Raw genomic sequence first — 13572 nt, forward strand, 5'->3', positions numbered from 1 at the left:
GACCAAGGGATTAGATTTTGTGAAGAGTTTACAAAAATACTCCCGCAAGATATGAGAACTAGGTTCTCGTAGCATCTTACCATACAGTTCCAGATTATTATGTTTTTATTACTTTGTATGAATGCACAGGATGACAAGAAGAACAGGAAAGTATAAAAACCAAGAGAAATGTGCAGGCAGTAGTTAAGCATTTAACCAGAAATACCAAAATTAGTGTTAAACTTGCTACAATGTTGTCCCCCAAGTATAAGCTACAATAACCTAAACATTCATGGGAAACATTTCAGGGAAAAGGTTACTTTTTTCCCCTCCAAGAGACTTTGACACTTCATTTTTACAAAGGCTCAGTATACCTGTCCTACACAACACATTTTGAAGTATGGATACTCACCTAAACCTACACATAACCAGCATTTCACGCTTCATTTTTCCCCTCACAATTTTCAATCCTTCACTCAATCTTGTAATATTTTGAAAGATAGTAAGCTACAGTATGCAGATAAATGATAACCACTAAGGTCACTGAAACATTCCACCTCCAGGTGAACAGGAGTACAACTTTTCCAAAGGACATTTCAAACCAGCAAGGGGCACTCCCCTTACTCAGCAGTGAGGTCAATTAGATCAAGAAATGATCATCAAAACAAAAGTGCAGAAGTTTTTTCTAAGATAATTTTTCCACACTGCCTGTTTTTGAAGTGAAGACTATCAGATGACTGTTTTTTCCATAAGAAATAAAGACGACCGTTGTGAGAAACCCCAGAAGAGAGATTATAGTATCATATAAAGTTAAGTTTCACTAATCACTTCAACATATAAGAGAGAAAGCTAGGGATAAGGTAGCTATGCTCCTCCTTTTCTAAAGGATGTAAATGGAATCACTGCTTTAAGAAGATCCTTTTTAAGTTTTCTTAGGTCAGAAAAGGAAATGACCTCCATGCTTTCCTATTCTCTTGCTTTTGCAGAGCAAAATGGAAGTTATTAAGTGTCCACCTCTGCAAAAAGTTTTCTTCACGCAAAGGATACAATGGCATGTTTTCAGAAATGCATCTAGAGATCATGATAAAGCATCACCTAGAAAGCAGCTTTCATCATTTTTGCCACAATTACGAATCTTAACCCAGGAGATGACCAAACTTGAGACAAGGTCTGCTATAACACTAGCTTATCTTCAACTTGTTCACGAAAAGGACAAAATAACTGCCAAAGAAGCCAAGAGCCAAGCAAGCCAGTTTGCTATCAGCATTAAATAAAGCCAGTAAGGTCTAATCACAATCCACTTTGTGTATTCCAATATATTTACATATTTCTTAAGAAGCCCAAGACTGCAGGACACAAGGCACAGGCTAAGAGAGAGCTCTTCTGGCCACAAGACCCTCTGGCTGAAGCATACAAGCACATTATTCTGACTAATCTGTGGCTATCCCATGACGAAGTTTCAAAACTGACCTACATGGTTGTCCGCACATCAAGCACAGACAGGGTATGTAACAGCTCTGTGCATATTAATTGCTGTGGAAAGTTTAACAGCTGCAGGACTAGCCTGTCCTTGCAAGGCAGGAGGCTGAACTCCAAGTCTATTACACAGGTAACATAGCAAGCTGCTGCCTGTAACATACATACAGCAGCAAAGGGAGCCAAACAGCACATTGCTGCAGACTAATGACTGACACCCCTCTGTGCTCAGGAGAACCGGGTGAAGAGCATTAGCATTATGTACCGGCCTGGAAGTATTAGGGTGGGGAATTGCGGGCTGTGGGCTGAAACTTTCACATCCTTTTGTTAGTGTAACCAACGAAAAAAGAAATCAGGAAATTAAGAACTCTGTAGCTTGACTACCTGTTCTTCTTCCTACTCTGACAGTTACTCCACTGTTGAAACATGACCACCACCCTAACCTAGTTACAACAGAGGAGGGTGAAAGACCACCACCTCAGATAGACTAATCTATACAATTCTCCAGCTAGATATTGAAATGCCTGTACTATGAGCGTACGCAAAAAATGTCAAAGAGAACCAGGAAATTTTTCATTAGTAAACTCAACTCAAGAGTTAAGATTGCCTGGTGGCCTCTGATGTCTTTCCACACTGCTGGATTCAGCTTCTGAAAGCTTCCTTTGTTAATGAATACTAGGCTCTTGTCTAGTCCTCTTTTCTCCCCCTCTTCTCCCTCCCATAAAATATCATGGTCCTCAGGGCATAAGGAACATCCTTTGTCTCCCTGCAAGTCTCCCCTGTGCAGCCACTTTGCCGTCGCTTCTGGAAAATGCAACAGGAGTATCATCTTTTCTCTTCTCTGTAAGAGGAGTGGAAAAAACAGATGGAGACATCATCTAACAGCAATTGTACTATGTAGGAAGTGGTGTCCTGCAGAAATGTTGAAACACCATAACCTCCACTTCATCTTTCATGTGCTGGCAGTGTTGATGTGTAACTTAGATGTCCTACTTGGCTTTGAGAGCTGAATTTTTTTGTCAACTCACCATAAAAGAATACACGATACTACACAGCATACAAGACAAACTAAATTTGAGGTAAAAGGTAAATTACTTGAAGATGTCCAGAGAAATAACAGTACAGTGTTCTCCAAGAAAAAAAGAAAGAAGCTGAAGCTCTCCCTCAGCTTTCCCAAAAGAAGCTGAGGCCACATGGATTTATCGGAGTGAAATGAGGAACCCCAGAGGCCTGCAGAATACTGGGGAGAGGTGGTATAAAGCTGCAACTTATTAATGGAGGTACTGGATGAGAGCATCCAACATGGGCGGGAAAGCAAAGCCCACAGTTCATTATCCGGGAGAGAGCATGGTATAACCCACAGCACTTTGAAGAGGGAGAATGAAGCAATCTTCCTGCTACTGTAAGTGAACACGATGCCTGCAGAAATTAGCACTTATTCAGCAAAAGACAACTTGGATTTGTGCATATGTGACAATACCAGTTAAATAGCCTCAACTCTTCATTCTCTGCCTCTCCATCCTCTGCAGATGTTATAGAAAAAAAAAAAAAAAATTTGTTTTCCAGTCAAGTCTAGTCAGGGAACTGATTCACCAAGCTGCCACACATAGTTGTGCCAGCACAGAGGGGACTATTTAAGCCAGCTTAGACAGCACTGCTGTCAAACATAACCATAGTCTGTAGCACAGTTACAAGACAGAAGATGCAAACCAGAAAACTCCCTGCCTTTGAAGGAGGCTATCCTGTTCTTTCCCCTTCCCTTCACCCTATGGACAAGAAGTGCTTCAGATGAGCTCTCTTCTCATCTCATTCCTAGCTAGGATGACTCAGGTTACTAAGCATCACTAGAAGATTAGCTGGTTTTGCAGTCTTCTGTCAGTTTAGTAAAAACAAGCACTACCACCCCTTTTGGCCAGAGGCAGGGCCTAGATTGGCTCAGCTCATCCCATCCAATCCGGCCCTCAGAAAATCCCCAAATTTTTGTATTTCTTAGAGAACTAGAAATATCCAACCCAGTAACCTTCAAGAACCAAAGCTTCATCTGCTTAAGAGCGAAAACATACATACATAGGAGGGTGAGGAAGAGGATTGGAAAGTCCCACGTAAAACACTGCAGTAGTGTCCCCTCTGCCCTGACCAGTAGGACAGGGCTACCTTTCTTTAACCCTATTAAATGCCTGCTCTTCCTCAAACCTTGCCTAAACTGACTTTTAGGAAGTATTCTCATTGTTACTTTACATTAGCCACAAAAGAACACAAGTTCTCAGACAAAAAAAATACCCCACACTTGTCTGGATGTAAGATAGCCTAAGATGGCAGAGCATTAAGCCATTTAAGTACTATGCAATAAGGATTTACACAACTGAGCACAAGAATTGGGACTTTGTATCATCCATTCTTAATTAAAGTGCAGTTATTGTATTTCTGTACATAACAGTATTTAGATTATCATCAATATATAGCACAAATTGTCAAAAATGGCTTAAAAAATGTGAACAATCCTTCAGGTACTCTTTTAAAATCGTGCCATACCACAAAGCTGTAAATCTGTAGTATATATATCTCAATATAAATACTACAAAGATTTAATCTAGGTGGATTTGGACTATTTCCTGCATGCACAGAATGGTTTACTGTAATTCATTTTGAGAAGTTCTATTAAAAGTGTATGAACTCTGAATGTCATTAGCTCTTACTTAAAAGATAAGTCAAAAAACCTTATACTTCCTGCAGGATGAACATGTCCCAAGAAGGAAACCTCCCACCCTGCAGTGATAGTTATTACTTCACACAAATTAAAACAGATTTTTGTTGAAATGAGAAACAAACCAAGTGATTTGGCCTAGTCCAAAATTTCATGTCGCAGCCACCAGAAGAACTCAAGATGGTATAATACAAAGTGATTATGAAGATTTTTTTGAATATGCTTTTGTTTGGTTGACATTGTCCCCGTCAGGGTAGAAGTTATTCTTCATTTGCAAATAGGGAAACACAGGCAAATTTGAAGTGATTTATGGTGAATCCAAAGAGATACTTGAAACAGATCTAGATTCGTCCCCCGCAGTTCAACTTCTACTGTTCTTCAGATGCATACCATCCTTCCATGCGCATTTAAAGTGAAGCTAAATATCAAGCTGTAAATTTCACTCCTTACAACTAAAGATTTTTATTTTTAAATGACAGCTGCTTCAGTTTTTTTCCTGGCATAACTTTGTCATAAAAGGGTAATTCTCCTTCCCTGTATCCATCCTGCCAACAGGCAAAAGTGTTTTGTGTGTAAACCATATCTTTTTGAACAAGCCTTCAGCTACTACACTGTAAAGTATCTGTACAATGGATTTATATTAATAAAAGAAGCCACAAGCTGCATCTACATTACATGCAGGTTGAAATAAGGCAAATAGTACCACTTGCACATTTGCGGGGGGCATATCTAAAACAGATAGCCATTTAGAATAGCCCTACATTTAAACTTTTACTTGACCACAATTTCAGCTAACTTGCTTTTTATTATTATTTTTCATCAACATCAGGGCTATAATAAGTTTTCTCATTTTGGAACAAAGAAATACAATCTGCCCTTTGAACTAGAACTATGTTAAACACTTGGAGAGTCAAGCCTACTTCCAAAACAATGAGATAACATGGCTAACTGTTTGGAAGCAGCAGCTAATTCATATCACATACAGGCTGGAACTATACCCAAGCAATAATCAAGATAAGAAAATGTAATAAAGATTTCAGAATTATTCGACTGTTATACACCTTCTCTTGATTAATATTAGCTTCTAATACTTCCTGATGTATCATATTTCTTCCACAGGACCCACACTTTAGTCCTAAGTATTTACGGTCATGGAAGACCACCACCATTCAACAAACTAGTACACAGAAACAGATCAGGTACTTAGGTTGCAGTATTTCACCAGCAATGATCATATTAAAAAAAAAAAAAGGAAATTACTCCAGCTTATTTTGACAGCTTAAGAGTAAAATCAACAGCTAAGCAGCATCTCAATGAAACACTGACAGAGCTCAAGCTGACTGGAAATCTTATGTGAATGTTACAGGTTTTCTCTTTAAATCATAATTTTGCTCCCAAAACTAGGATCACTGCTATATTCCCTCCCTGCCCCCACCCCCCAACACATGCTGTAATTCAGTCAGGGAGTCTCTAAGAGTATAGCTAATATTTAACAAAGGGCCAAGCATCACCAGCTAGTAGAAATGCATGCGACCACCTCAAACTATCACTTCAGTAACCACACAGCATTGCAATGCTATTACTGCCTGTATAAAAGATATCAGGAGGGTTTCAGGGATCTACGGGTTCTCTCCTCCCTCAAACTCCCCATTCCTTAGCTGATCTGATCTCATCAACCATTTCCAATTCAGCAAGTGCCTGAACAGCAAGTGACTGGAGGCGGCAGGGGGGGGATAAAATAAAATAATTTAAAAAAAAAAATCACCACATACATTTGTCTCTAGGTATCTGCTTTTGGCCACTGAGAAAGACGCTAGCACTCAAGATGGGTACAGAGAGCACATATATCAGCATCAAATAGTTATCATCTGGCATATTGTATCTCTAGAATCAAAGTCCTATCAGGGCATCAAGACACTGCGCGCCACTCCTGGCTCCCCTCCTACGCTGTGGTTCAACAGCCCAGGGCAGCTCACTGCAAAGAGAGCTTAGACACCCCTTCTCCACACTTCCCTCCACCTCTGGGCCATGGCATGCTGCTCCCTCAATTGCATCACTGCATTAACAGAACTGTTCGGGACTTGTCCCCCACCAGCCGCACCACCACCCTCCCCCAAAAAAGAGGCTTGAAATGTATGATGAGGAAGGAAGGTTTAAACCGGATCAGTTCCCTGAGCTACCTCCCACAAAAAGCTGTGCTGTCACAACCAAAGGTGCAACTCTGTGACAGTTCAAGATGATCTGCGTCTCTGCTGCTGTGTTCTCACTCTTTTCCTTTCCACCAGCTATGCATTCTCACCCTCTTCCTTGCACTAGCACTGGTATTTGCTTGACCCGACAGTGAGCCAGTGCAGTGAGCTAGTGCAGTGAGCTATACTAGCAGAAAATTATTTTACTCTCTCCAAAAGATGATGTTTTCTGCTAGCATAGCTCCCCTGAATTGGCTCCCTGTGGGCAAAGGTGGGTCCTTCAGTCCTCCTGTGGTTTTGCTCCCCTGAAGAGCACAAGCTTAGTTTGACAAACTGTCATGAAGCCACAGTCCAACAGAGCGGCCTATTGCAGAAGCAAGAAACAGGAGGGAAAAGGGAATTACTTAAGCCATTTTTATTGCCAAATGCACTAGTTCAAACCACAGGCTTTATTTTTTCTGACTACCACACCGTGTGGTATTAGAATGATTTTTCAGGGAATGATGCTAACACAGAGAATCCCACACAGTCCTCAAATTTACTTTCAGAACAAAATATGAATGGGTATTTCTGAAGTAACAAGAAGGATTTTCCCATACTCTGCTTCCCCATATTTATGTATCAGTATTTATTGAAGGAACAAATTCTTAAAGACTTCTACAAATGGCCAAGGTGAAAGAGAACGTTACATCATTTAACAGGTCAACTACCAAATCTCGAGGAACATTGTCAAAACTCACTTGAAAAGGCAATAGAGATGTATTTGGGGAAAGGGGCTAAGATCACAGCATAATTTCAGCTGGACATCCTGGGTTAGAGCAATAAACCTTTTATAACACTATGAAAAGAATATCAAAATCAAAAAAGGTAACAATTAACACATTTATATGACCCAACAATTGATGCAAGATTCATACTAGGAACAGGGCAGGTCCCGAGATATCATAAAGCTGATCAATTTGAGGTTGAAACTATTTATGACATAGTGCCATCAAGATAAAAAGTCACATAGCACTGTTACACTTTGGACTTTTTTTTTTTTTAAATGGTTTTGTACTTTACCTCCAAAAAATCCCAGTCGACTCTGTGCTTAACAGCGTTCACAGTATCTTTTGTTAAACACACACACAGAGGGACTTTCACAGAGGGAAACCTTTTGGAGGAACAAAACATATATCAAATTTAAGCACGAGGAAGAGATATGGAAGGGACAGAGGAGAAAGCAACTTCTCCAGGAGCTGGCAATTTAAATGGCTTTAGGGAAGTGGAACAGGGTGTGTATAAATGGGGGTGGCAGTGGTGTTTGTTTTAAGTTTTAGCACTTAGGGTTGCTAAGAAGTTTAATAACATAGTATTTTCCTTGAGTCTGCACATAACACAAACTCCTCTAGCTACCCAAGATTTTCCCAAAGAGCAGCACAATGAACAGACACAATTCTTGCATTTCATCCCAACACAAGATCTTCAACAGCAGCTTTGAAACTATCCTTTTTTTTTCCTTTCTTTCTTCCCCTCCCTCCCCCCATTTACTCCTCACAGCTATCTGGTTAAGCTCTGAGCAGCAGGACAGCTCCACTGGAGGACTGAAGGACCCAACAACAAAGCAGCAGGGACGAGGGGAAGACAAGATAACATGCTGCAAGTAGGGAGTTTGGAAAGGACTAGAACAGGTGATCCCCAGCAGCCGAGGCAAGAGGAGATGAGACAAGGAGACAGAAGTAAAATAAATCCAGTTCAAGCAGAGGTGGAAGCCAACAAAATGTTCCTAACGTAGCACAGCTAGAATCAAAATAAACCCCCATAAACTGGATCTAGAAGCAGCAATAATTGGTTGGAAAGAAAACCCAGCAGTTTCATGTAGAGGCTGAGTTTCTCAGCAACGTATTGCCCTTGAATAGCTTCATGCTTAAAACAAGTTAATTGCTCATATTAATCTGGAGTTAACAAGCATCTAGCGCACACTTTTATATTACAGGAATTTGAACATTTAGATGAAGCCAAAAATATATACGGCAGCAGTTACAACTCCTGGTGTAACCAAAAATGGTGTTTCAAATCCCTGATAATGAACTAGGATGCTGAGCTAACTGACAATAAGAGGTTTAACTCTGCACACAAGGAACTAAAGTGAATCTGTGAATGTTATTACAGATTACCTACGCTGAGCAGTCACTGGCAGATTATGGCCATATTTGCATATTTAAAAATAAAATGAGGATTTGTGCTCAATTAAAAGCAGGAGGCCAAAGAAGAAGAGACATACCAGTGTTCTGGTTGGAGATTTTTAAGGTTATGCTGGAAGTTTACAGCCTACTGTTGTCAAACCTATTTTACTATCTTTGCAGACACCCACCAAATTCCTGGCCTAGAGCTGGCGTTTATGGGTATTTTGGGACCCGTAGAAAAGGCCTCGATTTCTCACTGGCAAAGAGAAAAGGGCAAAATCTGTATTTTGAATGGAGAAAGTTACTCGAGACAAAAGGGCGTTGGGGGCTTCTTTTTTCAAAATCCCCAAATATTTGATTGCAAGGAGCCTGCATAACAACAAACGCGCACAAGAGAGGAGGAAGGGAAAAAAAAAAGGGGGGGGGGAAAAGAAGAGAAAAGCAATCACACATCCTTTTAACCCCCGCGGCCCCGCTCCGGATTCACGGCGTCAATCCGGCACCCCGATCCACAACTTTCCGCCGGCCCCGCCACGGCGTTCCCTCGCTCCCGAGCCTCCCCCCGCTGCTTCTCCCGCTGGGGCGCGGAGCGGGCGCGCCGCCGCCGGCTCCGCGGCCTCCCTCCCTCCCGCCTCGCCTCACGGCGGCGGGCCGGGGGCAGGCGGGCCGGGCTCGCCTCGCCTCCCGCGGCGGCGGATGGGCAGTGACAGGCGGGCCGCTCCCCGCCGGCGGGCGCGGCCCCGGCCCCGCCGTAAACAAGTTTGAAGGGGCCGCGGCCGGGCCGGGCGGGGAGGAGCGGGCGCGGCGCTGACAGGGGCCGCACAAAAGGGCAGGGCAGGACCCCCCTCCCGGCTCCCTCCCCGGCGAAGGGCGGGGCCCGGCCCGGCGCCGCTCGCCTCACGGCGGCCCGCGGCGGCGGCGGGGGGAAGGGGGGCGGGCCCGCAGGCCGCAGCGCCGCTCGCCTCACGGCCCCCCCCCCCCCGGCGGAGCCTCCCCCCGCCACCGCCGCCGCCGCGGGGCCCGGCCCGGCCTCCCCGCCGCGCCGCCGTCCCTCACCTACACAGTGAATGAGCTTGTGTCGCCACGAATCGAGCTGGTGGCGGACGCCGCGCCTCTCGATGGAGCACTGCTGCCGCCCGCACGGGCTCGCCATCTTCTGGGCGGCGGGCGGGGGTGGGGGTGGGGGCGGCGGCGGGCACGGCCAGGGGGGCAGGGACGGGAAGGAAGGGCCGCGCGCCGCGCCGCGCCACGCCCACCCGCCGTCAGCGCCCGCCTCGCCGCGCCACGCAGGCGCCGCCGGGCCGCGCCACGCCCCGCCCCGCCCCGCCGCCGGCCCCTTCCCGCCGCGCGCCTGCGCCGCCGCGGCCTCCTCTCCCCGCCCGCCACCTGTCCGCACGTGCGGCGCCGCCGCACCCGCCCGCTGGGGGGCGCTGTGTCCCCCCGCCGCCTTCCGTCAGGCAGCGGGGCCGCGCGGCCTGCCGCTGCACCCCGGTCTGCCGCTGTACGGCCGAGGCGGCGGTCCAGCGGGGCCTGCCGTCCCTCCCTTGAGGGCATGTCGCACCCCTGAGGGGCCACTGCCTCTGAGAGGACATCCCACCCCTGAGGGAACGTCCCACGCCAGAAGGGTGACTGTCCCTGAGGGGACATCCCACCCCTGACGGGTCACTGCCCCTGAGGGGACATCCCACCCCCGAGTGCCTGGCCCTCAGGGAACGTCCCACCCCAGAAGGGTCACTGTCCCCTGAGGGGACATCGCACACCCGAGGAGGCATCCCACCCCGAGTGACTGGCCCTCAGGGAATGTCCCACCCCAGAAGGGTGACTGTCCCTGAGGGGACATCCCACCCCTGAGTGCCTGGCCCTCAGGGAACGTCCCACCCCAGAAGGGTCACTGTCCCCTGAGGGGACATCGCACACCCGAGGAGACATCCCACCCCTGAGTGACTGGCCCTCAGGGAATGTCCCACGCCAGAAGGGTGACTGTCCCTGAGGGGACATCCCACCCCTGAGGGGTCACTGCCCCTGAGGGGACATCCCGCCCCTGAGTGCCTGGCCCTCAGGGAACGTCCCACCCCAGAAGCGTCACTGTCCCCTGAGGGGACATCCCACCCCTGAGAGGGCCACAGAGTTTTCTGCCAGGAAGAGTTGAAATCTCCTCATCTGCTCCACGGTGTAGTTAAAAACACCACGTCTGTCCCTCATTTCATGAGGAAAAGGAAAGACACTCGGCTGCCGCGGCCAAGAGGCCTCCCCATACTGATCCCGCAGTGGCGGCTCCCTGCCACAACCACCTCCTGTGTTTTATCCCTGTCCGTTTACCCTTCAGCCTTACACCACAAGAACAAAGACCTCCCTCCTGCGTGACCTCAGGCATTTTAAGGGGGTTGATGATGCAATAACACCATTGCTGACAGCAAGCGGTGAGCGTGTTGATAGGCAAGGGGCAGGCGTGGTACTGCCTGGTGCCTGTGCGGGGGAAAACCGGCAACAGCTTTCTGCGAGGGGGAAAACCGGCAACAGCTTTCTGCGAGCTCGGAGGATGAGCTCGGGAAGATGAAATGTCTCACCCCAAACCCTGCAGCAAGGCCAGAGACGAAGCCCAGGAGTCGTGGCCTTTATTCTCCCACCCTAACCCCCGGAGCCGTTACCCTCACCTTGCCAAGCCACACATGATTAGGGAGTTTGAAAGGCAGGGAGGTCAAAGCTGGCTGTATGCAGATGTGGTAGTAGGATGTCCCAGATAAACACTTCTCTCTCCACAGAAAATATCTTAAGCTGCTGTTCAGGTGCAGTCGCAGCTGCAGTAAGCCAGTTGTCCTATTCAAAAGGAACTCCAAGAGGCACAGAGCAGGCTTTTGGTGCACATAGGTAGGAGAGCAATGAGCCTGTCCTGCAAAAGGAGGCCAGGACAGCGCAGTTTGGCTAGTCCAGCAAAATGAAAGCAAAACCGAGGTGTGATTGCTCTGCCAGTGTACCAGGGAAGCTCCAGTGGGGAAAGGGTGTAAATTTCAAGGAAGGGATGGCACTAGCTGAAGCCCAATGATAGCATAAAGACAGATTATTAATTGTCTCTTTTCTTGTGGAGAAGGTCAGAGGATGGTTTCTAACTGTAGGAGGTGGAACTTCCCAGAACAGACAGCAACCAGAATAGCAAGATGCAAGAAGCCTGTTTCAAGATGCAGCTTCCTTGTGAAGAGAGCAATGCAAAGTTTGTTTTTGTGAGTGGAGCAGCCTGGTTTAGTGACCAGGGAATCCCAGTTGTGGTTTGAAAGCCATTAGTGGTGGAAAGAAGGAAGGCATGACCTATGGAGAATTTCTCTGCTACAAACACTGGGAAAACTCTTTGGGTACCTCGGCTCAGGAACGATGCCCTGAGCTGCACCTCACTCCAGTTGTTGGCGATACTCTGGTCTTCGTTCCACCCCTTTTTCAGTGTGATGAGCCATTGGAGTCTTCATTTCCAGAGTCCTTGTGTTGGCAGTGGGGAATCTTCCTTCCACTCGAAGTCCAGACACACCGCCTGCTAGAGCCAGTTCAAAAGCCTGTTAGGCACTGCACTAACCTCAGAAGTACCTCTTTCCTGAGACGGAGATGATCTAAACAAAAGGATTGCGACAGGAATGCTCTAGTCTCCATCAGGGAACTTCTGTCTGCAGTCTGGATGATAGCTAGGAACAGCGGGTGGACAAGGTGCTAGAGAGGCTAATCATTGCTGACCCTGCATCTTATCAGTCCAGATACACCAGGACTAGTGCCTGCCCACTGTGGTCTTCACGAGAGCCCTCCTGCAAATTCTTCCTTGCAAGATTCTTCTCTTGCTCCAATGCCCGCAAAATAAACTTAGTGGTGATGAGCTTGCTGTGAGCGTGGCTATTGGCCATCAAGCTGTTACTATCTTCTTGTTTCTTCTGCACTTAGTTCGCATCCCTGCTGTGACAGGCAATGGGTCATCTGATGCCGATCTTAATTTATCAATGTCCATTTCAGAGCAAGTTTGGTTTCTTGTTCCCGCTAACTCCTTTCAGGAGGCTGCCCCCAAATTTCCCTTCCCCAGTGGCTGCAGAGCCGCTCCTAACACACCAGCAGCCCATGTTCCTCAATCCGCTTACACCCAGGTGGTGCTGAAGTGCTCTTTTAAGCATCTTTTCTCCCCGACCTGCCCCTAACACAATTCTGTGCACAGCCTCCACGTGGCCCTCCTTTTTCTAGGGTGGACAAAATAAATTTCCATAGTTCCTCCTTCTGTGGCAGTTTGACTGTTGCCCAGATAGCATTAGCTGTCCTTCACACCGCCTGATCGGTTTCGAATGTACTTCTTTTGAGCAAGCATGAACAGAATTACGCATGCTTTTCTACAAAGCGTGCCTGCCCTCTGGAGAAAGTACCTTGCCTGAAAGTCACATCCTACAACTTTGACTCACAAACCTTGGTGGCTTTAACTGTTTTGGCTGTGCCCTGCAGCTCTATCATCTGCCCTGTGGCTGGAGGTTAGCACTCCCTCGTTAGAACTAGCAGGAAGGAAGCGTGTGCTGGCTGGCACATCTTGCTGTGGTTATATTATCTCTAATCTTGACCTCCAGCACTTATTAATAGAGAGTTCCAGTTTTGTTGTTCTCTTTTGTGCAATCCTCTGTTCCTAGACTGATGTTTAGATAGCAAACTCTTCGAGATAGTCCCACGTTTCTATTCTGTGCTGGTGCAGCACCTACCAAAAAGCTTCTGATCTCTGACTGGGACACGTATGAGCTGTGGTAAAACTATCAGTGGGTGAGTATGAGACTTAATTCATTTTCCAAACCCTGCTGCTCCCCCCAGGGCTAATCGCAGACTGTTAGTGTGATAAATACCAACAATTTAGATTTCTTACCCACCACCAAAGCAGAGAAGAAGAGGATGAGGAAAGCATGAACCAGAGGATCCAGTACCTAAGGCAGGAGAAAGTGCTTGAGAGCTAGAGGAAGGAAATGGTCCTGCAATCTAAAAAATTGTTTAATTCCACAGGCCTCCTGTGGGGAAGGGCAAACAGAGGGTCAAGGTCCACTTTAAAAAAAGGGCAGCA

General features: G+C 46.8%; 1 protein-coding gene across 8 annotated transcripts in view; it reads right to left on the minus strand.

Annotated features, from left to right (window-relative positions):
• The window catches only part of LCOR (ligand dependent nuclear receptor corepressor), a 101218-nt gene that overhangs the window by 78220 nt on the left and 9426 nt on the right, over positions 1-13572 (minus strand). The window contains exon 1 of one of the 8 annotated variants that reach the window (XM_072869257.1): positions 9574-9723. The exons of 1 other annotated variant lie outside the window; for it this stretch is intronic. In XM_072869257.1, coding sequence (XP_072725358.1) covers positions 9574-9666 — 93 coding nt within the window. In that variant the 5' untranslated portion in view covers positions 9667-9723. Of the gene's footprint in view, positions 1-9569; positions 9725-13572 lie in introns of those variants that run through there. 6 more of the 8 variants (XM_072869255.1, XM_072869259.1, XM_072869258.1 and 3 more) reach the window with 6 other exon arrangements.

Source organism: Ciconia boyciana, chromosome 8, assembly GCF_034638445.1.
Source record: "Ciconia boyciana chromosome 8, ASM3463844v1, whole genome shotgun sequence".
Classification (NCBI taxonomy): Eukaryota; Metazoa; Chordata; class Aves; order Ciconiiformes; family Ciconiidae; genus Ciconia; species Ciconia boyciana.